Raw genomic sequence first — 25,847 nt, 5'->3', positions numbered from 1 at the left:
TTTACAGGACAAGTTTTAGCTTTAAGGGTAATTACAAAGGTAATGATGTTAATGATCGTAATTACCAGTTTTAAAGATCTTTAGACCTAATAGACCTAATTTTAAGATAAACTCTGGTTCATATAAAAAGAAAATTGAAAATTGGTGAATGGGATATAAACTTACTTTTTTCTTTTTATGTGGAACACCAAAGGACTTTAGTGTAATTTCAAAGTACCTCTCTTCTAAACAATGAGAGTGAATGAAAACAAGAAAGATTAAAAATATGAATAGTGTGCTATACAGTATTTTGTTGCTGTACTTCCGAAACCTTGAATGTCCGAATTAGCTGTTTTTTTATAAATAAATAAAAAATCACGTAATATGGAGATACAAGATTTTAGGAGCAATGCAGAGATATCAAGTTTCCTGTAGCCACACAATAAATTGAAGTTGTTTAAAACTGAAAGTCTTGCTTTAAAATTTTGTTCATGACAGGTATGGCCAGTGGTCACCATTTATTTTTTGGTATATTACTCCTTTTGTGTTGTATGGAAATAAGAAATGTATACAGATTTCAAAAGACATGAGGGTAAGTTCAATTTCGGGGTGAGCTATAGTTTAAAATTTTATTTTTATTTGTTTAGGATTCAACATCAAGCTTTGGTTTTTCATGAACTCCTGAAGCACAGAACACCACTGCTCTTTCAGCATTTGGTAAGAATTGAGGTCTAAAGTTTGGTAAGAATTAAGTCCTGTTTATGCCTTACGTAGCTAATGTGTGGCCAACTAGCTTATGTATAAGAATAAAAAAAGAATGAATAGAAGTTACGTTAAAATACAGTCGGGAAAAAATTTAGGGACCATATCAGTTTTTAGGTGTTTAGGTAAATTAATCATTTTGTTTCATTCTGTGAACCACTAACAATATCTCTGCCAAATTTCAAACAAGAGTATTGTTTCTACTTGCATTTATTTGCAGAAAATGAACACTGGAGAAACAGGTCAAAATGACAGAATAGATGCTCTGTATTTCTTCAGACCTCAAATACTGCAAATAGAACAAGTTCATAGTTACTTTTAAGCAATACAACAGTAATATTTCTACATGTATTTAGGAAAAGTTCAACAATATTTTTTAATGTGATATTTTTATCAGTTTTCATGTGTCTTGTCATGCTGTCTGTCTTTCACATTGCTGTCGAATGGCTTTATGTCACTCCTAAGGGTTGATTTTGTAAACACATTCAGCAAATCCTGCACTGGAAAGGCCACAATACATCTAGAAATAAATGAAAATTTAGTTTGGCCTTTCAATTTTCTTATTTTTGTGAGACAACTGTATTCGTATTTTTTGTGTAGCCTATGTGTGCAAAACAGTTTGCACATTAAAAACTTCACTTTGGCTTATTTTTTATAAACTGAAATGTTATTCAAATTTTACTTTTGCACATTTTATTTAAATCAATTTACATATATTTACATTGCAAGTTAGCAGCACCACGTATGACAAATCCAAAATCAATTTGACAAATGTTTTTTTATTGAAAGCAACTTACTGTGAATTATATGAGTAACGGTGTTAGCACCAAGCACTGCAAGTTCAGATAAGCTTCACATAGTGGTTAAAATGTCTCATAAATGTCATCCAAGGTTTAATATCGAAACCTTTCTCTCACTTATAATCCCACTAGTAGATTTGTCCCCTTTTTTCTTTTAGACCATGTCCAAAATTAGGTTTTAGCAGAAAAGATCATGTTTCATACACCTGACAGACAAGTAGAGGTCCGAAATTGACAAGTGTAATGTCTCACCCTCTCTCTCTCATATTAGGAGACTCTTGGAGTGTCTTCTGTGCATTTTATCATGCAGTGGTTTCTCACTCTCTTCACCTCTCTGCCATGCTGGGACTCAGTGTTGGCTATCTGGGATCTTATTATGCTTCATGGTATTTGACCTTTTACTTTTCCTGCTAAATTCAAGACTAACAGCTCAAGCTGCATGTTTGCTTATTATTGCTCATTTGACTAAACGGTCTGTTCAATTTGTCCGATGCCAAGCATTTAATCATACATCTTTACGTCTAAATGTTCTTCGATCATGAGAAACACCAGTTCAGTCACGTGTTTCAATGTTTGACTGGTATGTGAATCAAAAACCTCTTCAGGGCTGCAGGCTGTGTTTCGCACCGGTCTCACCATTATAACACTACTGGAGTCTCGCATCATGAACATGACCGAGGAGGCCACGGTTCTTCCTGTTCTTCTGAGAGTGCCTGTAGACACGTGAGTGTTTTAGCTTGTTTGTGTTTGACGTTTAACAAGCTTGAGTGTAATAATTTATTAGTACAATATGTTTGCAAAGACGATTATAGTACACTTTGACTGACTGAGTAAATCGTATGGTTTTCCACATAATTTTCCGTAATTATTTTTAATAATTTTAATTTCAATAATTACAACTTGTCAATGTTGTAAATCTATGCTGTTGTGTCAGTTTTTTTTAAAAAATATGCATTTTTTGTAACTCGGCTTGAACTGGTTCAGACTGGTTCAACGTTTCCAATGCCTCTCAACTCCTGTGTTTTGATAAATTATCCTTTATCCAGAAGTTTGTGTACACAAACAGATCCTTTCGGAAATTCCCTGAAAGAAACCTACATCGGTCTGATGCCAATTGAAATGTTACAGGATTTTACAGATTTACAGAATAATCCCCAGTATGTCTAGTACATTTTATAAAATGGTTTTATTGTCATTTGGGGAATTCCAGCGTTATGGATGTGACATTGGAGTCAGAACTTGAAATATTAATTCTCGGAAAATGTATTTATTAGCAATATAGACGATTCAAGCAGCAACAACATAAAAAAAGTAATATGGCCCAAGCACATTTTATATACAATAAGATGTTAATATAAAATAATATTGATATAAATAATTTGATTAATTATGTTAAAACCAAACGCATACCGGAAGTTAATTTTGGGTTAGGCACGTGCGGGGGATGAAACCGTCTATATTGAATAATCTGTTTAGATTTGACTAAATCAGACATCAGAAAAATATCAGTCTGTGCACAAGCTTTCTATTTTATAAATGGACAAATACATGCATAATGAATGTGAGAAAAAAGGTAACAATTGTTATTTCTGTAATTTAAAATGTTAACATCACAAGCATTTATGGAGAAGGGTTGAATATAAAATATTTATTTTAATTTTCATGTAATTTATGAGGAAATCATATTGACCGTTATGGATGTAACAATTTACTTTCCTGACAAAGGACAATCATTCTTCAAAAATAGAAATGCCAAGTATTGATATCTGAGCTATCAGTATGGTGAAAACCTTAAGATTAATGATTTGCATGAAAATTGCCCATTTCTGTCCTGAATATAAATTGAAACTTCAATGTGAGAGCTAGAGGAATTCCTACAACATATTCTAGAAAGTTAAAAACATAATTTAGAAAATGAAGAAATCCTATTAGGCTTTACTTTCATGCACACTCAAAGCTTCAAACAGAAATGGGCAGCTGTCTTTTCATAATGGATATGGTTTTGTTGATGTCACAGACACCATGACAACGTAGCCATGAGTACCATAAGGCAGTGACCTGAAATGCCTTCATTAGTCTTGCAGATCTCTCATAGCATCCGCAAGAACACCCAGAGACACAGGAAGCCACCCGATATTGTTAAGTTGCTAACATGTTTCTATAGCCTCCGTTGCTTCAATAGGTATGTTGTTATGGCAACAGCGCCATGCCACTCTCGTAACCCTCATCACATGATCCAAAAAGTTTTTATTTGCATATACGCCTATAAAGATTAAAATATCCCATTAGCATTCCAAAATGATATTTGTTGTGATCTGTTCAAAACCCCTCATGCCCTTGTAGAGCCTGCGGCTCTTTGTCAGGCAATTTGCAGGATTATAAGAACAAATTAAAGCATTTGTTGGTTTCAAAAGGGGATATTTGGCATTGACATGCAGATGGAAGTTAGCACAAAGCTCCTACACATCAGGGAACGGGTTCACGTTGCTCTCCTGGCACGATGGCCGTGCCAGCAAGGTCAAGCCTTAATGCTTCTCTCTGAGTCGGAGTATCAGAGTTTTGCCCAGCGGAGAAATGAGCCGTCTGAGAACGAACTCATGCCCTCGATTTGGAGGCCAAAGAGGGAAATGCTAAAAGAGAAAAAGGAATAAAAATCTATGAGACCAGGTATGATCATCACAGTAGCCCAAATCCCCCTTATTCTGGTTTCATCAGGTTTGTCCAACAAGCAAGTCACACTATAATATCACATTTCTACAGCTCATGTCAAACAGTAGTTATGTAAACAGTAAATCAGTGTTGACGTGGACTCGCGAGATTGACGTCACAGATAGCCATGCCGTTGGTATCCGCGGTGACGTGGTTGTCCATCATCTCCAAAGTCCTTCATAAAAGGGCCCCAGCATCCTTTTGTCCTTTTACAATTCACGACTCGCTCACCCTACTATTCAGACCCATTGACATGTTACCCAGCCTAAAGCCTTGACAGATTTGTTTGCTGTTTATCTCCTACAAGGCCATTTCAAGGCACCCCCGCTTATATAACTCGCTTTGACATTACGTGCAGATGTGCTGATACGTTGCGTGTTTTGAAAGGGCTAACAGTTGCTTTTAATAGCAAGTGTTTTCATTGCCAGTTTGCAGGCTGTTGTCTAATCCAAAGGTTATTGCATTAATCCCGTCAGAGATTTTGACGCAATAGATTTCGCAGAAAGATCCATTTGAAATATAAATATACCCATTCCTGAACATAACAGTGCAGAAAAAAGTTTGAGGTAAACGCTCAATTTGGGAAATAATAAATGTGTATAGTGATTTTATATGTCCAGATCCCAGTATCGTGTCCTGATAACAGCGCTCTGGAACACAGATGTTCAGGAATGGGAACTCAACTGCATGAACCGGTTGGTCCTGGATGAGATGAGCGAAGGACTGAACACAGGTAAACCACACCTGCACACTCATTCCCAAAATGTGAGCATGCAAATCTGCTTCAAACATCAATTTCAACAATGAAGACACTTGTTCTCCAAGCCCATGCCCCGCCAAACATGTGCAGACATTCCAGCTCCTTGCATAAGACCCTTTCTTTTATTTCACTTGTTTGTTTAGTGTACATCCGAGCTCACTTTTAGTACAAAATGATTGTCCCATGCGCTTCAACAATCTGCTGTAGGCCTAGTAAGCAAGACGCTGAGCGAAGGATTAAAGGCCAATTGTAATTTGGTTTGTAGAGAAACCGGAGAGGGCCCGACTGGTGACTCCATCTCAGCGGTCATCAGCGTTCGTTAGGGGACCAATGACAGTGGTGTTTTTCAGTGGATGGGTCTGTAAGTGCTCGCCTTATGGGAACAAAATGTTAACCGCATCTCATGTTAGACCCAGGGGAGGGTGCTGTGCCCAAGGACACAAAACGCACTGTTTAGTGTGCTTAGGCCGGATTTTATCTTTGAGATCAATAACAACAGGCTAAAGTGAACAAGCCTTGTGTGCGGATTGAGATTTCCGTTTGTTTGTAATGTAATGTGTTCTGTTAAAAACACTAAAAGTTTTTTAGATTACACATTTGACAGTTGTTCTTTTGTATTGATTTTGTTAAGGGTTGTAATTGTGTATCGTTATGCTTAAGTATTGAAGCTGGGTAGAAAAAAGAGTTTTTGTCATTCTGATCACAAACACCAATATTAGATACAATAAATTGGTGTATAGACCAATTTGCAAGATGTTAACACTGGTCCAGAAGCATTTCAGGTTTCAGTTTTTATTTATTTATTTAAATAAATTGTATTAATTTATTTTTTGTTAAGCTTTTGGATTCGATTATGAATGCTCTGCTTGTTGTATTAAACGCATTAAACTAAAACCTGAAGTTCTTCTGGACCAGCATTGTTTTCGTCTTCCGAAGTGGTGTATATTGAAATTATTTTTAAATGCTCTCTCATTTGTGAGTTACTTTGGATAAAGCATCTGCTTAAAGAATAAATGTACATAAACAGTTAAATTAAAAAATTCAAGTTAATTTACAATTTCTAGCTATTTTTTAAATGTAAAACCTACTTAATAATCTCTAGAAATATATACACGTACATTATATATATTTTTAATAATATGCACTATAATAATATTCATAATTCCCCCCCCCTTGATTCTTGAGTATCTGGTACTTTTAACCTTTTACTTAATAATTTTCTCCTGAATTATTACACATTTTCTATATTTATTCTATCTTTACACATTCTAGCTTTACAGATATTAAATACAGTATACATCAATAAAGCTATTTTCTGTAGTTTTTATTATAATTTTTTAATCCCGTTTTCTGCACTTCATTTTTCAGGTTGTATTTACATCATATATTTTATTATCTTGCATATATAATTAAATCTGAAAGATATTTGCTTAACATTTTGATTCGGTTATAAATGTTCTGTTGTCTGTATTTTGGTCTACAAACTGAAACGGAAAGTTCTTCTGGACCAGGGTTGTTAACGTCTTATGAAGTGGTCTATATGAATGACTGAACTTTAGACTCTTTGTTGAAGTGCAGCTATTTTTTGGCCTGTACCGTGTCAGCCGATCGCTTCCCTTACCTAACCGTCCCTCCCATGAGGCTCCTACAACGAATATCACAACACTTGTCCTTCTGCCTTAGCCTGAAGCCTGCACTTTCCAAATCCCTTCACCACATACTCTTCATGTCCGCCCACACTGGGATCATTAAGTTTCTATCTTTCTTTTTCTACACTGGCAGTCCCCAGTTCTTTGCCGCTCGGCTGTTCGTACCATCCCCATTCACAGCCTCTGACTTTTCCGCTGATTTACCGTAGTGTCACCGCAGGTTGGACAGAATGCCTTTGGACTGCCACATATACACCATGACTCATCAGTCCCCACCGCTGGAGAAATTCCCCAAGGGTGTGTGTGCGAGCCAGGGCTGTTTTTTTGGGGGGCCCTGTCATAAAGCTAATTGAAAGGCTCGGTGTTGAGTTTTGCACTGTGAATCCTTCACCCAAATCTTTGTGAGTCACTGTGAGTCATTGGCCGTCTTTGCCCTCTCTGTTCCATCTCTTCACCAGTTAATGATAACTGACTCAGAGTCTGCACCTGAGCTTCTACTACTGATTCTGTCTTTTTTATATGTCTCTGAAACACCTGGATGTCAGGAAACCACAGAAAAGACCACAGCTGACATAAGTGCTGACAGATAAGGTTTTAGTGGTCTTGTGTTGTATCTTTAAATAGGTTTTGTTGTCAGATTTTGACTTTCGGTTTAATCGCACCTGTCTGTGACTTCATACCTGCCTCAAGGTATTTGACCTTGGAGTTCTGAATAATGAGGAGCATGACTTTATTATACAGCATAGGTGTTTTGCTGCTAATTTTAGTTTCGCTACTTGGTTTCAGGTCAGTTGGTTACACTTTATAATGCCCTGGACAAATTCTTTGTTTGTGAGGTCCAATGTGAGTAACGCCGGATTTGTTACTCTATTTGTGAATATTACAATTGTTTAAAGTGACAGTTCACCCGAAAAAGAAAAATGTTTATTATGTATTCGCCCTTATTCCAAACCTGAATGACTTTCTTTCTTCTGCACAATGCAAGAGATATTTTGAAGATTGTTTGTAGCCAAACAACATTGGATACCATTGACTTTCATTGTTTGAACACATATTAACAACTGAGACATTTCTCGAAACTTCTTCTTTTGTTTTCCACAGAGGAAAGAGTCATATGCAGTTTGGAACCTCATTATAATGACAGAATATTTATTTTGGGCCTATTTTAAACCTCTTAAAGGGACTGTTCACCCAGTAATGTACGTTCTGACTACCATAGTATTTATTTTCTCTACTATGGCAGTAAATGGGGAAAGAGATATGTTGGGTTACTGACAGTTTTCCAAATATCAGAATAAATAAATTGATACAGATTTGGAATAACTCGAGGTTGAGTAAATGATGACAGAATTTGAATTTTTGGGTGATCTGTTCCTTTAAATCTGGATTCACATTTTAACTCTCTCCAGTGTACAGGAACAGACCCGTTTGTTGTTGATATACATTGCAGTCTTGAAACCACTGATGATTGCTTTATAGGCTCCCCTGGGGACATAAGCTTGGGTAAAACCTCTGTGCGTGTTGCATAGAGAGCAGGATTGTATTCTGCTTGCGAACGTGTTGGCAAAATCATAAGGTCTGCAGTATCTCACCGATAGAGACCCACTATGATGGTGCATCTGTTATTCTCCGCTCTGCTGCAGTGACTCAGCAGCTTAAAGGGACAGTACACCCAAAATTATCTTTTTATCTACTGAATCTCAACCAGTGTCGTTAGAAACTTAAACGCCATTTTTTTTTCATAATACGTGAAAGCATAATTTTTGGAGGAAGCTTGTTGTGACTTTTTTCCATGTAATGAAAGTAAATGGGGATTGGTCCAAGTTTCAAAATGACAAAAAAGAATCTTCTACAATAGAGTCCTACCTGCATAACAAACTTAAGAAAGCCGTTTATGATGTAATTCAGACCTAATTCTATTTCTGGTCACCTTCAGCAGAATATCATGCCTGGACGAACACAACAGTCAGCCATTTCACATCTAATCCTGTAAAACGAGCTGATTAAGTCAGCCCTTCATAGCGTTTGACTGTTCTGTCCCTGAGCGCCTTCTGCTGAAGGCTAATATTTTCTGTATTCTGAGTGCTCCGGCTGGACCGGCTTAATCAAATAACTGCCCAGTGCTTGTTCAGAAGATGTGAACAGACAATGACCACGCAAGCCTTTCCTTTCTGGGTGGTTCGCTCTTGTTGACTGTGAAAAAGATGGTTTCATTGCAGTCAGTCGAAGGAGAGCATGGTGGTTTAGTCCAGGACTTTAACCGGGTCAGAAAGGTGAAATTCTTCATGTCTCTATAAGAAAACCCTTATATTGTCTTTAAATCTTTGTAATCCCTGCACTTGCATCGCTATCGCTGTACTTAAATCTCATACGCTGATAGATTTGCGCAGCGCCACATTAAAGGCCACTTTCCCGCGATCGCATTTCTCAACCTTAGTGTGTAATGTTGCTGTAAGAGCATAAACAATACCTGTAAATGATGAAACTCAAAGTTCAGTGCCAAGCGAGATATTGTCTTTAACAGAATAAGCTTTTTAAGGACTACGGTGAACAGCTGGATTCGGACGACAGCCCTCTACTTCCTGGGTACATGATGTCACTATTCAGAGTGCTTTTAATAACCTCCGCTCAAAGGAATACGCCAGGCGAGGCCTTCCTTAGAGAAGTGGAAGAGCCGCTGGATTAGTGTTCGTTATCAGCGATTGTACATATTTTACTGAGCTACGCTCAAACTACTTTCACTTTCATCACAGTCCTACAGCTGGTAATAAGAAGTCAGCTACACACGTTCTAAGATAACCAACGATCAAACAACGGCTTCCATGACTTTAATATTGGCTGTGAAAGCTGTTCTGTGTAATACACTGATATTGTGTCTGTGTGCGCTTACCTCTTAAACACTTCTATAAACGTCCTATGAAGTCCTGCTTGCAAATGTCTCCTGGTCAATCTGCCTGTTTTATTATTCAACTCGGGTCCAATATAAAAGAGCAAAACTAACGCTGTTATTAGTGTTAAATAATATAACCGGTCTGACGGAACTCAGTTCAGTGTCATTTCCTTCACCATAGTAGAATCGATCTCTATCAAAGATTGACGTTTGCACATGCACTAGCAGACCGCAGTTACACTTTGATCGATCCGCATGTTTTTAACTGATAAAGTGAAGTTGACGCCATTGTTACTGTTTATTGTTAAAAGCCAGAGCTTATGAATACACGTGCCCTGAGAGGGGAACCAACCAATCACAACAGCCTGAGAAGCGGAAGCTTGCTGATATGGTATGGGTGGGACATCTTCACACAAACACACTCTAAGCGGGGAACCAATCACGACAGACCATGTCAGCTTTACCAGCTTTACACAGAGCGTCTCGGAAGGAGGGACTTTATATAGACCAGAAGAAATCCTGTTGTTGTTAAAAGAGGGACAGCGGTGAATAATAGACTTGAAATATGTTAAATATAAAGCGTTTTTTGAAATTAGAAACATGAACATCCATTGTTAAACCCATCCCCTTTCATAATGTACCTGTGTATAGGGTGTAGAGTTAAGTAGGTTTGGAATGACGTACGCAAATGATGACACAATGTCCTTTTTTGGATGAACTATCTTTATAAGCCTTTCCTGAATCTTAAATCTAAATCCCCTCTTTAGTGATTTCTTTGCAGATTTGCAGTGTTTAAAGTCTCTTGGGCAATCTTATTTGAGAAGGGATTTGAGGTAATCCAGGATGAAACTTCAAAAAGTCGAAAAATAAGAACCCATGCATCTACATCAGATGAAAAAAAGCACAAACCTCAGAGGAATGAATGGACACGCCACTCTGGACTCAATGGGTCATGCTGTTATAACTCATCCATTGGGATATTTTTACATCACATCCTAATGCTTTACCTGTCAACTCAAACAGCATTCTTGCTCATATTATATCAGTTCTCTCTTATGCACACACAAAAATAAATATTCCATCGAGTGGATTGAACCTCTACCCTCCAGCTGATTCTCCAAGTGCCGTTCACAAAAGAAACAGTAATAATGAAATGAAAGACCACCACAAAGTGGCTCTTCTTTGACACGCCTTTGCATTTTGACCCCCACAGTGATTGATCGTCAACAGGGTTTGATGAATGATCGCCTTTAAAAAATGATTGAGGTTTAAATGATGTTTGGAAAGTACAATGCGATGGGCCTCTTTCCCTAAATATCCCTTTGCGCACTTTTGTAATTGTAACCTTCATACCTGTTTTGGGAAAAAAGGAAGTCTTTATTAAGTCTAAAGGTGCAGTGTGTAATTTACAGTGAAGTGTAGGATCTATTGACAGAAATGCAATATAATAAACACAACTATATTTTTATGCATTTAGCAGATGCATGTATCCAAAGTGACTTACATTGCATTGTATTATACATTTGTTGACTGAGCCATTGGTTGCAATCAAATAATTTTCATACCCTGGATCTTAAAAGAAAAATTTAAGTTAATTTATCTTAATGAAGTAATGAGCCATTTTAAAAGCATTTTAATCACCTTAAGTTAGTGAACTGTAATTTCATGACACACAGCTGTGTTCATAAATCTTATCAAAGCCATTACAGTGGTTATAACACCAGCATGTAAACTTAACTTTAAAGGGAGACAGGTCTTTTCATGTTTAAAGTGCTTGTGTCCTGGAGGTGAGAGTTTTGAGTGTTGTACTCTGGTACTCAAGATAATTTGGCTGCAGGTTTACAGGTCATTGTTGAACAGCCTCATGCAGGCAACACACTTCCTTTGTATCGGTGTGCCTAACCTATTGTGTTCCTTGGCTCCATCTCAGGACTTTTGCCAAGGTCATTGTTCAGCTACGTTTTATCTGCTTTCCTGCATGGAAATATTTTTGCACAAAAATGCTAACATTACACCACATAAACGGTCAAATCTGCGCATTTCTGATTGAGGAGTGATTTGTTTAGCGTTCTAGTCGTAGGTTTTCATTGTGTACTAATTTGGATAAGGATTTCTGGGAAGTCTGTCCAGCATAGGCTTGGCCCCAGAGTGTTTAAGGGAATTAGATAAAAAATCAGATCAGATTAGATATCTGATAATCAGATATAATTAAAAAGCTCTTGAGAGCGTACATCCCTTCAGGGGGCATTAATAATGAGTTATGAGAATTTTAATGGGAATTTATGAGAAAGGGAAGGTTTGAAGTTTGGGCTCTTGGATGCTGATAACGTATCCTGAAGGTTCGCACTGCTTATGTGAGAGAGTGATTGATATGCGATTAGTATCCATTAGGAAAACAAACTTTATCAGAGGAATTCACAACACGAATACAGCAAATATAAATTCCTTCTCATGGATTCATGACACGATGTATATATATAAAAACATGTTTCTTTAACTTAAAATGTGAATTTGCTTTAAGTGTTTGAAGCATTTTTATAATTGATAAATAGCCAATTTTGAGTTGGCATTTAGTCCTCTTCTGTTTAATAAAACAATGCATGGCCGTTAAAAATATCTTGTAGAGTGTTTTGTGCCCGGGTTAAGTTTCACTTTTTTGTACTTCAGACATAGGGGCGAATGTTATCAGTGAAATTTGATATGATTTAACGCTACACTTGTGTGAATGGCTCTTGACATTATGTTGAGTTGAAGATGGTGGATACCTGCAGCTCTGAACATGGTGGTGCCATTTTTCTCAGTAGTGTATTAAGGGTTTACTGTATTAAGCATTTCTGAGTCAAACATGACTATTGCCATCGCATTTGAAGACCGCTAACCTAAAGAATAACACTTGTACTTATTGGCTACGGACATGAATGTTACCTGTAATTGTGCTTCTTGTTATTCCGTTTTTTGCCTTTCAAATAACTTGACCCAAGTCATGTGTAATATCTTAGAGAGTGTTTTTTTCCCCACCTGAGCACAGTAAGGAGGCTACTAGCAATGCCCTAGCAACCACAGAGAAGACCCTAGCAACCGCATAGCAATACCTTGGCATGATGGCAGAAAGCATTGCATCATTAGAATGGTTGACTTAGCCTGCACTATACCGTGAATAGCATTTCTGTCAAACATCCTTTATGGAAATAACTAAGTGCTGGAACATAAAGGAGGTCACGTCTTTGTGACAATGGACATGGCTGCTGTCCATAAGGAAACTTGAGGTTTAATCTTGGTCTTGCAGAGTTCCTGTGCACAGACGCCATGGTTACCGGTTGCCAGGCCAACATTGTTGCTCGTGTGCGTCAGAGGAAGTGGCAGCTATCAGTTTCAGAGCAGAAATATGCTTTCATTGCTGATCCACATTGACCTGGTGCGCCCAACCAAAGCTGACGTAAAAACAAAGGGTCAGCATTTTGTGGCAGCCTCTGTAGTGGCACTGCAAAGGTACTGCAAACATTATGATCATTGCAAAAGTTAACGTTTTTATATGTAGTAATGCAACAGTTTTTTTTATATCGAGTGCTCAAAGTATTTTGCTTGATAGAGATGGCGCATTTGATTTTTTTTCAGTTTTCTAGATTCACTTTTTTTTCTAATATGATTTATCTTTAGCTAAAACAAAAAAGGGCCATTAAGGAAATAATTCTGACAACGTCATCGCATCCCTATGCAGACAACGATATGCAGAATTACATTTCATGCAGTGTGTAATGTTGATGTGTATGAAAGTAAGCAGTGTGCCAAGTTGTAAATGTGAAGGTGAATGAATAGCAAAGTTATTGGATTGGAAAAAAGGGAGTCGACTCTGAATCGTTAAAAAAACGAGTCGTCGCTAGTCTGATTCACGAACCGCCGCGGATTTACGTCACTACGTATAGTCCCGCTTTCATTTTGCAAGGATGGCCCGCGAAAACTTCCCTCTTCTCCCCCAAACACTATAGCTTGGAGCCTCATTTGCGATTGACCAATCACAGCAGACTAGACCATCTGACCAATCACATCAAACTGGGCCAGCGGAAAGGAGGGCATTAGACGGATGAATCGCGGAACAAATCATTTGAGAGTCAGTCAAGAAGTAAGAATAACTGTGTACTATTACGAAATAATAAAATCGTAAAAAAAATTCTATCATTTGTTCATCTTTTGTCTCTGGTCTGTCCTGTTTATACAGTAGGTTCCTCATGCCCTCAGTTTTTGTTCAAACATAAAATATTTAGTGTAACTCTTATTATTCAGAATATTGTAGTGAAAAATCCTTACATCATTAATGGCTTACACAGTGTTTGATTAAATCATGTAAAGGCTTGCAAAACCTTTTGTACGATGCTTTTAACATATCATCTTACAAAAGAACACGTTTTGCTCTAATAAGAGTTGACAGTATTGAATGCTAACTAGCATACGCACAAGCGCTAATGTGATTACTATCATGTAACAGCCTTTAAATCATACTCAGGCTTTTCTTCCCCATCTGAAGGACTGTGATATGACCTTTTTGTTATCAGAGTCATACGAGAGGAAAGCTGCTTTTCAGCATCACATAAACTGAATGTTTGTTATTAAAAGAACATTTGTGTTTGGGGAAAACGATTATGGGAAAGGAAGCCTACAGTTACCACTATCGCTACATGAATGTAATAGACAAGAATTCTTAAAAATAATAAATAATGCTGCCAGTTGAATCTGTAGTTTATATTTTGTTTTCTTTGTTTTTCTTTTTTTGGGTGCATATAAATCAGACTTAAAATACGAAAAACAAGGGAGGCGAATATTGTCGGGATCTCTTATTGTTAAAGGTAAAATGTTTCAATGTGTATCAGTAGCATATCAGTATTAACAGGAATAGTTGTAATTGTTTTCCCATTTTTGTGAAGTGTAACCCACTTCAAAATGACACATCAGAATCCGCCCAAGACAAACCCCAGGAACTTATCTAAAATAATGAATAGCTTCTGGCTTATTTTTACTTCTGTCTTGTTTTGGCTTTATGTCACGAGAAAAAACCCCAAGAAAAGATATGAATAACAAGACTTTTTTGGTGTCCCTTCAGTAAGTTTGAGATATGATACCCTTCAGCATTTTTCTCAGTAAGCTCCAGAGCATGCTAGAACGTGTTTTTATTCCATCAGCAGACTTAAGCTTTTAACATTGTCATTGATTGAGACAGATTGTAAAATTATGGTTGTCGTCTAAGACCCTGAATAATTATGTTGACGCTTTCTCAAACTCAAACCTTCACACCCAAAACATACCCTAACAAAACACTCTTATACTGTACGACTAGACATTGTTTTCCGAACGAAACGAAAACTAGCCAGCCACTTGCCAGGCCAAAGAGCAGCCAATAAAATTGCAAGTGTATTATCAGTTATTTTTCCACTGTTATCTTTGCAGAGAAAGTGGAAAAAGAAAATGTTCAAAGTGGTTCGACGTTTCTCCGCAATGGAAAAATAGATGAAACACCCCCACAGGAAGTCGCCCGCAAGACCTCCAAGAAAGGTGAGCTTGTCGATTTGGGTAGTTTGACTGGTGACTGGTAGCCACTTTCACGTATTCCCGTACCACTCTACTGCACGCTGCCGTGTCATCTAGAAGATTATAACATCGCTCTGGGCCAATCACACGGCACGAGTGGATACTGGCACAACGCCCAGATAAAGAAATCAAGACAATAGGCTAAAAACCTTGACACGCTGTATTGGAGGTCACTGATTTACACATTCAATGTCAAGTGAATTACAGAGTTTGGAGAACACTTTAGACCCGTCCTCTGTCACCTGTCTGATTCAAAACACATCACAACTGCATTATACAAGCTTTGAAATACAATACAGCCCACATTACCTTGTTCTGTTGATGAGATTACAGGGGACAAGCAGGACTCTATTGAAATCCCCAGTGGCATATGTGAACGGCATGGATATCTGTTCTCCAGCACACAGCTTACATCAGCGACACCACCTGTGTAAATGTGAAAGAGGCCGATAACATTCAGTCGTTCAATGTGGGCCCGTCTGTGGTGCCTTGTTTGTTTTGTTGTACCTGGAATTAAACTGCCGTTCATAGAAGTGAAAGGAACAGTTCACCCAAAAATGAAAAGTCTGTCATCATTTACTCACGCTCGAGTTGTTCCAAATCTCTATGAATTTCTATCCGAAGAAAGATATTTGGAAGAATGTGTGACCAAAATAGCTTGTGACCAAACAGTTCTTGGCCACCGTTGACTACAACAGTAGGAAAAACAACAATGGTAGTCAAAAAAGCCCCCGAAATGTATGCTGTTTGGTAGGTAATGGTGGCCAAGAATTTTTTAGATTATGGTTAGCAGGCGTACCGCTTCAAAAACACCTTTCGCTAATGCATTGCAATTTATTGTAATAAAATGCTTCACTGATCTTATTTGTTATTTTCTAAGTAGACTCTTTTCCATTCCAGTGTCTTAAATCTCTAAAATGTGACACCAAACCACAGATTATATTATATTTCCAGCAATCTGTCTTTGCAGAGGCTTCAAGTGCTAAAAATGTTTTTACGCGACTTCTGAAGGTGGCTCAGCACCTTTTCGAAACGAGCAAGAACGTTTCTGCCAAGTCTTCTCCTGCCAAGAAAAGCTCCGCCCTCGCCCGCATCCCCAAAACCAGACCATCCACCTCCTTTCTTCACGCACAGGTGAAGTCTTATTTTATAACCACCTTTATATTTGAAGTTATATGCTTTTACCAATTTTTTTCTTGTATTACTTTGATGTTGAAGTTGCTCAATGTTTTGTTCATAAAATTTTAAACATAATTCTGTATTCACAAACGTTTAAGAAGAAACTTATTTTGCTGTGCACTGCATGTATGGGGTCTGATCATTTGCTTTTTTTTGCTTTTTGTAGGCTCGTGCCAGGAGAAGCAGCAGTAGGCCTTCCCAGAGTTCCAATGTCAGAAAGGAGCGACATCCTTCTCAAGATTCAGATGGATGTCCAGCTGAAGACAGGTGTGTGCAAGAAAACACAATACATTGATCTGCAAGGAGACGTGACACCACCCAGTAATGCGTCAGATTGTTCCCTTGCGTCTCTAAATGATAAAATGTTAAAATACATGTTTTCTCCCAAACCTGCACTGCATTCTTTTGTATAGTTATAGTGAATATTGAGGCTTCTTGACCAACAGAAAGTACCATAAAGAGGTTCATACATATAGTATATGGTTGTGGATATACAGTATATGTACTTGTCACATCAGGTTTTTGCGGTTTGTTTATTTCACAGAGTGACAAAATTTATGGCTTTGTACTTTTGTGTGTGTGAGAATGAATTTTGTTCCAGGGCTTTAGTTGTCTGGGAAACTGCTTCTGGCTAGTTGAGATACTTTGCGTGTTTAGTGTTCATGTATGTGTGTATGATTATCATCATGCAGGAAATTCAAGTTTATGTGCCTGCCGTTGCATTTCATTTTGGGAGGTTGTGTTCATGCAGAACATTGTTGAAATGCCTTATAGAGCACACCTAAGACAAGCTGGCCTAACTTATGTGCCAATAACTCTTTTCTTAATTTTTTGCGTACATTTGCATGTTTTCAGATCCAACATTATATTCCAGTCGCTTGCTGTTAATGAGCGTTTTGAAATGATGCAGGTTTCGATACTTTTTAAATCGACACGAAATGTTCAACTAGTGGAACTACTTTTATTAATTGGAAAAAGACCTGTCGCATTCTTGCCAACTTCCGTATTAGTGTCGGGACAATGAAATGACTAAAACATGATGGGGTCACCAAGGGTCAGTGTGTGGATTATTCTAATTTGACATAATGAGAAAATAACCAGACTGTTTCTCTGTGTGTGTCCAAACTTCCAGCTTTAGTTTTCAACACGTCTGCCTGATCCCAGAAAACTAGATGTAACAACAGGATTTGTTCTGTTTGCAATAATAACATCATCACGCTGTAATAATAAGACTATAATGATAATTCTGTTACAAATAATGTTCTGTGTTTCTGGTTTATATTTATATCTTGTTTATGTCCTTTGATGTGCGCAATGTGTGCATGTACTAATAACTTCTTTGGAGTCCATATGAATAGATCGAATGTTCATGGATTACACAACAGCGATTATCATATGCTGCGCGCGCGCGCATGCGTGTGTCTGTGTGTCTGTGTGTGTGTGTGTGTGTGTGTGGTAAACAGGGTGTGTATCAGGACTACAGGTGCTTCCTCTGATGAACAGATAAGCTGTCCACAGTCATGTTTGTGTGTTTTATATATGGTGACATATTAAATATACCTTAGTAAGAAAACCAAAGGAAGTGGATATATGTATTTTTTTAATGTATCCAGAAATGAGAAGAATCTCAGTTTTGGGACATAAACGAAAGCCTTATAACTATTTGAAAGTCCTGTTTCAGTCTACTTGAAATAAACAACAGTGCTAAAGCTGTGTTACTTGTTGAAATCAATAAGGTTAATGCAGAATTTTGCTTATCCGCAGCGCCAACTCTTCGATAATGCGGCTGAGGTCGGGTCCCGTGGGCAAAGTAGCTCGCCGAAGGAGTCTAGGTCAGTCGGGACGAGGAACCTCCCACCTGGTCAAGAACCGCAGCGGTAGATCTCCAAAACCACCAGCTGAAACATGTCTGCAACCAGAAAACAACCGAAAAAATGAGGATGGTCAAGATGCTCAAACCAGGTAATGTATCTTTATCACTTTAGATTGGTCAGTTAAAATGCAAAGACCACCCAGCTAACATGTAACTTTGGCTAACATTCTCTACATTTTTTTTTTAAAGTTATTAAAATTGTTTGTGCATTCATGTTAAAAGATCATTTTATCAACTCTAAAAACGTTATACAAACATTTGTGCAGTATAAAAACATTCTTACATCGATAGTTAAATATATTTCAAAAATAACGTTTCAATTACTTTATGGCAATGTTAGCAAAACATTCATACTTTTGTTTTGGATTGGTTAAAGGGTAGCATTCCAAAACCAAATATTTTTATTTAATAACATAAAGTAACTCTGCTCTCCATAATAAGTCTCTCATACAGTCAGGCAGTCATTATCACAAAAGAAACCCTTTCAGGATGACACCATGACCTTCTGAATGTACAGTACGTTTTTCTCACTCCTATCTTTACTTTGTCTTTGTTCAGGCCTTTGATTTGATTAAACGTAAGTCCATAAACATTTGTTCGCAGCGATAATTCATGTTTTCTTAACATTATGTGTGTTTGAGCTTCAGATTAAACTGACAGGTCCTCACATCAGTATGGTTTGGCAGGGTTAGTTATAATGATGTTTTAATCTGTAGCGTATCCCTCACAACAGTGACGAATGCGCCTGTTGAGCGTATGGATTCTTTAAAGCTGGGAAAGATTTCAACAAAAGCACAGAATCCAGTGATAGATGAGACATTAATAAGATGAATATTAGTCCTTTAGAGTTGCACTCTTGTGGATTAGTTCTGTTCTCAGAGAATTGGAGTCTTGCACATATTTCTATAAATCTAATATAAATCGTTTTTTCACTACTCATGTAAACAGCTATGAACCTTCAATGATGTAGATGATACTATAGGGTCCAAAAGTATGACTGCATGAAAAATCTGTATGATTTTTTTAATGAGTATTTCCACCCTTCAGCTTTTCTATTTCCATCCAGCTCTGCTTTGGAAAAGAGTAAATACAGATTAGAGTAAAAAATAGACGTTACATCTGCTTCCTTTTTAGGGTGCTTACAGTTTCAAAATGTTGCATTCAGCATCTTGCACCCTCTGGGATCAAGCGGAAAAGTTTTAGGTGTGGCGGAAAGATGAGAAAAGCGTTGATCTCCGGTCAGCAATCTGTATTTAAACCCGGCACATCTACCCTCAGGCCCCAAGAGACCCGCTTCCACCTGCCCTTATGGAAGAGCTTGACACGGGAGCAGATGAGTCACAGCAGCTATAAAAACAAGCATCTGCCCTTTAAGCTTTTAACATTCACCTTTCTCATGTCTTTGAACTGTCTTTGTAGCACTTTGTAGGGATGTCAAGAGAGACTGTGAAACTTTTTCTTGAGTAGTTTTGCTCCTTTTGCCAAGGTTGTTTTGCACGTATGTGCGCGTGTGTATTTGTGGGTTTGGTTAGTATTGCGAAAAGGTTTTTGTAATAAAGCCTGATAAATTGTGTATTACTCTAAATCTATTAATAGCAGGTTTGTGAGACGTCCTCATTAATGTAGCGAAACAAACCTATTTAGTAATTTCAACTCCCCATGAACCAATAATGCAGTAAATGATTGTGTTCCTATAATCTGAATCCCTGCCAGGAACATCTTAGTTGCTACTTGGATGCCTTAATGTGGTGTAACTACATTTTTCTGCATTCAGATTCCTAAAGAATCATGCGAAGAAAATACAGGTAGGCTGTCATTAAGTTTTACAGGCTTTTGAATGTAAACACACATTGAAATGCTTAACACGTTTTCTATAAAGGTGTCAAATAACAGAACAGAATTGTTTAAGTTTTGTTTTAAAGAAGCTTATTTAAAGTGGCAATGTGTAACTTTTGAAGCTTTTTTTGTAAAATTATAGTACCTGCAATTCTGTGTTTTAAACAGAGGGGGCGACAGTGAGGCGTAAGTCATGGATTCCAGCTGCAGTTGCGCTTAAAGGGATAGTTCAACCTAAAATAAAAATTCTGCCATTATTTACTCACCCTCGACTTGTTCCAAACCTGTATAATTGCTGTTGTTCTGCTAAACACAAAGGAAGACATTTGGAAGAATGTCAGTAACCGAACGGATCTCATCCCCCATTGACTCCCGTAGAGTTTATGGCATTAAATCATTATTTTCACATTTTTGTCCCACAGCTGACAGCCCAGAGGAAGGGAGAGTTATGGGAAAAACCTCCGTCCGCGTGTGCCATGTGTGCGTCATGCTCCGTTCTGCTCAAGAGAGACATGTGATTCTGTGCCCAGTGTTTGATATTCCTCTGTATCTGGAATAGATCACAACATAACTGGCAACCTGTAAAATTGACAACATATGTTAAAGATAGATAACTCAATATTTTATTTAATATATCATATATTTTTTATTTAATTTATTATAATTCAAACCTTTTATTTAGGATTATATGTACTAAATAAAGAGCAGTAACAAGGCCGGTGAAAGTGGAAAGGTTGACCGGGATCTTCTTTTCAGATTTCCTTGCACTTTAAGTGTTTTTGGTTGTTTTTTAGGGTGGGCTGCGCTAAATGTTGTAGAAATAACCACATTAAGGAAAGCCGCAAGAGTCTGTCAACAGAGAAGCAGTGGGATCAAATCCAAGGGAATGATGAGTAGTTTGAGCTCCCAGCATTAGCGACGCAGACCTGGAGTGGCTTTTACTTATTTATGGATAAGCTCCTGATTTCCCACCGTCACCCTGCTGTTAAGAAGCCAGCGGCTGACCCAGTGCGTCGAGTCATTGGGGAAACTCTTTCTACTTGTCGGAAACCTGATTCCGTGCGAAGAATTTACAACGCACCCTCACTCGGTAGTAGTAAATAGAAATTAGAGAGAGGAGATTAATACTTTAACTCTGTTCCAGCTTTTGAGAGCTGCCTTGCTGTCTACTTCCGACAAAGACGGTGACATAAAGTCAACATGGAATGAAAATTGACACCAGTTTTTTCGTCAATGGAATTTTTTAACTTGATGGTTTGAGCAAACAACAGGTAGCAACTCCACATAAATGGTGCCTTAAAGGAACAGTTCACCCAAAAATGAAAATTCTGTCATCATTTACTGACTCTCGAGTTATTCCAAATCTGTATTAAAGTTTTTTTTTCTGATGAGCACAGAGGAGATATTTGGAAGAATGCATGTGACCAAACAATTGTTGGCCACCATTGACTACCATTGGAGAAATTGCTTTATAAATGTATTTGTTCTGTCTAACACAAAATAAGTTATTTTGTAGAATATAGGAAAGCAAACAGTTCTTGGGCACTTTTGACTACCAAAGTAGGAAATATGACAATGGTAGTCAAACGTGCCCCAGAACTGTTTGCTTTCCTGCTTTCCTATATTCCTCAAAATATCTTCTTTTGTGTTTAACAGAACATTTAAATTTATGAAGCAATTTTTCCCGTTGTGGTAGTCAATGGTGACAAAGAACTGTTTGGTTACATGCATTCTTCCAAATATCTTTCTCTGTGTTCATCAGAACAAAGAAATTTACGCAGATTTGCAACAGCTTGAGGGCGAGTAAATGAAGACAGAATTTTAATTTTTGGGTGAACTGTCCCTTTAAATGCTGCTTACAAGGTTCTAGAACACAGCTTATATATTATACCTCCATTTCATATATTTATTTATCATATAGAGTATAGTATATGTAATATATAGGCTATTGTATGAAATAAAAAGGTTTTAAAAGAAGTATCAGAGGTGTGTGATACAGAAAAAGGGTTGAGGGTCTGTGGACTTTGTCCATTCATTTCTCCTCGCATGAGAAGAACAAATATTTCCCAACCAGGAAATTTCTCTCTCTCACACAACCTTACACACACACCTGTTTGTCCTGCACAATGGTCAATGTAGTGACCATTCTTACATGAAAAGTTGTTAAGTGTAATTCCACCTCGAGTTTCTCTGAGACTTTTTCTTCTTTCACACCTGCCTAGATCTGTATGTACAATATAAACAAACTCGCTTTCAACACAGAACCTTCATGGGTCTTTTCCTTTCTTTGAAGTAAGTGCTAGTAGATGTCTGTGTTTACACAAGCATTTCTTTTGTTCTTTGACAATTGTATTTTGAGGAGGTTCGTTACACCTTTCCTCCCCAAATAGTTACAGTGTAGCGTTAAACAGGCTTCATTCATAAAACAACATTTATGAATGAACGGTGCGTAATGTCTCTGTGTAATGACACATTATGAATTATGCACATCATAACCTGATCCCAGGTGCAACAGGCTTTGTCTTAAGCTGGTAATGTCTTCTCGGGTGTACGTGGTCCAACAAAGACACAAATCCACTCCCAGCGTGACCGCAAGAATACTTGATGAAGCCAAAGCCCTATTCGACTAGTTTCTGTGCACTTGCGTGTTTATATTTACAGTTGATTTACACTTTCGTTACGCAGAATTCCTAGAATTCCGCTCTGCTTTTCTTGCTCTGCCTTGAGGGTTTTTTCACGTCATCACGTTCGGGTCACACTCGGGCAGCGTTGTGGTGTCCGGGGTCAGAGGTCACCAGTGCACTTTTGTTAATGAACAAAGGAATTGGATTTGTTCGGTAACACCATCTTCTGCCTAAGTGCTTAAATTGCCTCTGTTAATGTGATGGGCACGTAAAGCCCCCCACATGCTTTTAACCAGCAGCTGTCTAGTATATTAAAGACGGTTTGTGTGTGTTACAGATGGAGTTCTGACAGATGGTTGAAGGAGAATAATGAGCAAAGCTCAGTGCATCTAAGCATGATGTTCTTAGGTGTCATTGATTTATAATCCATCTATGGCAATGTTGAAAAATATCCCAAAACTAATTTTATTTGATATACCAGGCTTCAATAAGATCAATCTGGTAACCCAGACGGTCTGTATCTGCTGTCTCCTCCTGGGCATCATACACCTTACTCCATTTTCTATCCAAACGCTCCATTTCAATGGTGTTTACCAGCCACCCCACATCCCACCGTGCCGACAAACGGCTAAATTCAGCACGGCTAAAGTCAGGATAATCTTCTTAAATAACAATCACGGTGGGCGTGCTCTGAAAGCAGGTGGTCCACACGGTCACACATGCTTCAACTCTGCATCGGTCTGCAGAGATCAAGCTGCCAAGCTTGAAAGAGTCACATTGTGATAAAAGCAACTCAATTTGATGTTAAGCTACCAGTGGGCGTCGGTTGTCTGGATGCAGTGAAGTGGAAGCAGATAGGCACAATTCATAGCACGACCTTATGGATTTGTGATGGTCTTGGGAAAGAAAAACTTGGGACAAAGCTCGGTGTACAGAACTTTATGAGCAGAAAATGTGAACATCTTTACATAGCACAAAATTGTGTAAATAGATTGTGAGCCCTCAGAAAAGTTGAGGCTGCTTGTTTAAATTTGTTTATTATTGTTTATTAATTATTATTGTCACTGTTTTGTTGCGTGCTTGATTTTAAATGTTATCAATGGAAGTTTATTCAAAAATCATTTTGGTCCGCAATACATGTAATTTCAGATCCGGACTTGCATAAATGTGTTACAATTATGTTTAGCGTTGTTATATTTAAATCTAGCAGGAATAGTTAAATGAACAGTTTCCCAAAAATGACAATTTTGTCAAAATGTGCTCACCCTCCAGTTGTTTCAAACCTGTATACATTTCTATGTTGCGCTGAACACAAATGAAGATATTTTAATGAACGTTTCTAATTAAGTCATTTTGGGTCACCATTGACTCCCACTATGGGGGTCACTGGTGACCCAAAACGGTTTAGTTACAAACGTCAAGTTGGTTCGACACGACCAGAGCAAATAAGTTCAAATCGAGTCATTTTTTGTTTTGTTAGTTACCGAACTTTAACTTCACCGAACTGTAATAAAATTAATAGATTTTTTTCGAAGTACAAGTTGATGTTCAGTAGATTTTCAGTAAACTCCACAGCAGGCCACGGTGATATTTTGAGCGCTCCTCAGAGACGAGAGAGAGAAAATACAGGACCAAAGTGCTTTTGTTGCCTGAGGTGACTCGAGCCGAACACCTCATGCTTTTAGCCAAGGGTTTTGTGAAGCATGTACTATGAGAACAGTAACAGGGAGTTTTTGTTGTGCCTTCATTTTTAATTTAAGAGTTCAAATGAGGCTATAAACAAGAAATATGCATGATTTATTGCCTGTTGTATTTGCTAGGTACTTCTCATTAAATATACACGAAATATGATTTTATTCATCGTAGCATTCTGATGCAACATTTAGATTAGTTAGATTCACTTCTTAGAATCAGTGATTATAAAATGGATGTAATTCTGAGTCATTGCAGAATGTTTTATTTTTATATTGGTATACTGTACATCTATAACACATTCTTTCAGGGACAATGTGAGATGATGTCGAAGGATGTTTTACGTCAGAGTTTGCAGTGAAAAGTAAATCAATGTATTTTTCTCAGGAAGTGTGTAGTTCAGAGCAACTGCACCTGATTTCACTTGAAAATGCCAGTACTGGTTTCGATTTATATGCACTATGGTATGTTTGCTATCGGTATGATAAAAATCTGCTCAAGTAAATCACTTTTGCCATTGTAGCGCGAGAGGCAAATTAATTTCTTATAACTTCCTGCATCTGCAAAACAGCCTTTGGCAAAGCAGCTTGCATTCTATCTTTTATGATGCATTTGTGATGTTTTAATGGTAAAAACAGAGAGATTATAACATGAGTAAAATGTTTTAAAAACGCCTCTAGACTTGTTGCCAAGCTACAGAGGTATATAACTTTCAACAACATACCCTACCTCAATGACACCTCAGTGTTTGTAGCCTGTATTCAATCTCAAATTTGGACCATAATGTCACAAAACTAAAATCGTCTAGTTCTCGAGATGGAAACACAGTGGCAGCACTTCAGGTTCAAATCCAGGAGTGAACCATGACCTTTGCAGCTCTGCATTGCGATCTGCGCCTTGAATTATTGTACTACAAGTTTTAGGAACCAACACCCTTACACATTTTTTTCTTTGTTTGTAAATAAAGGTGTACGTCTGCACATTGTCCACCTCTGACTGACAGAAGCTACATCACATGTCCCACGACAGCCAATCAAGTTCGAGAATCACAGCTAATTTGAAACAACTCATGACTCTGCAGAGAACAACGCGTACGTGCCTCAAAACTGCTCATTGATTGAAACACTGTCATCTTGCACTATTAAGTCAGGCCCTTCCCAGATCTATTCTGGATGGATTGTTCGCTTTTGGCTGAAACATGATGACCACATAATGGTTATATGCACTACAACAACAGCATTGAATGTTGGTTTAAAAATGTACTTATTTTTGTATTTTAATGTAGCATTTATAATTTAATAAAAAACAAGACACGTTTTAGCCTCTTGTCTTTAATTCGTCAAGATATTTTTGTTCCAAACTGTAGTCAAGACCTTCTTGACATGAATTTATATTGGGTCATTCACATTACACAGAACCTTTTCTTCATATACGTTTACTCAAAATATAAATTTAAATTGTTTTCATTTGTTATCGCTGTAAAATGATTGAACTCTTTTAATGTTTTGAAATGT

At 37.7% G+C, this 25,847-nt stretch overlaps 1 protein-coding gene across 4 annotated transcripts in view; it reads left to right on the top strand.

Annotated features, from left to right (window-relative positions):
* si:ch211-266k8.4 (carabin) overlaps window positions 1-25,602 on the top strand; it is a 28,844-nt gene extending 3,242 nt beyond the window's left edge. Inside the window, exons 7-15 of one of the 4 annotated variants that reach the window (XM_056739266.1) lie at window positions 627-696; window positions 1,813-1,927; window positions 2,147-2,264; window positions 4,871-4,983; window positions 14,989-15,093; window positions 16,100-16,263; window positions 16,475-16,575; window positions 18,073-18,270; window positions 25,301-25,602. In XM_056739266.1, the coding sequence (XP_056595244.1) occupies window positions 627-696; window positions 1,813-1,927; window positions 2,147-2,264; window positions 4,871-4,983; window positions 14,989-15,093; window positions 16,100-16,263; window positions 16,475-16,575; window positions 18,073-18,270; window positions 25,301-25,394 (1,078 nt within the window). In that variant the 3' untranslated portion in view covers window positions 25,395-25,602. Of the gene's footprint in view, window positions 1-626; window positions 697-1,812; window positions 1,928-2,146; window positions 2,265-4,870; window positions 4,984-14,988; window positions 15,094-15,462; window positions 15,857-16,099; window positions 16,264-16,474; window positions 16,576-18,072; window positions 18,271-19,315; window positions 19,871-19,894; window positions 21,298-25,300 lie in introns of those variants that run through there. The other 3 variants (XM_056739267.1, XM_056739265.1, XM_056739268.1) reach the window with 3 other exon arrangements.
* Window positions 25,603-25,847: the final 245 nt, after the last annotated feature.

This window comes from Triplophysa dalaica, chromosome 24, assembly GCF_015846415.1.
Source record: "Triplophysa dalaica isolate WHDGS20190420 chromosome 24, ASM1584641v1, whole genome shotgun sequence".
In the NCBI taxonomy this organism is placed as follows: Eukaryota; Metazoa; Chordata; class Actinopteri; order Cypriniformes; family Nemacheilidae; genus Triplophysa; species Triplophysa dalaica.
Note: the sequence above shows the minus strand (reverse complement) of the source record. Positions and strands in the feature narration are given on the sequence as shown.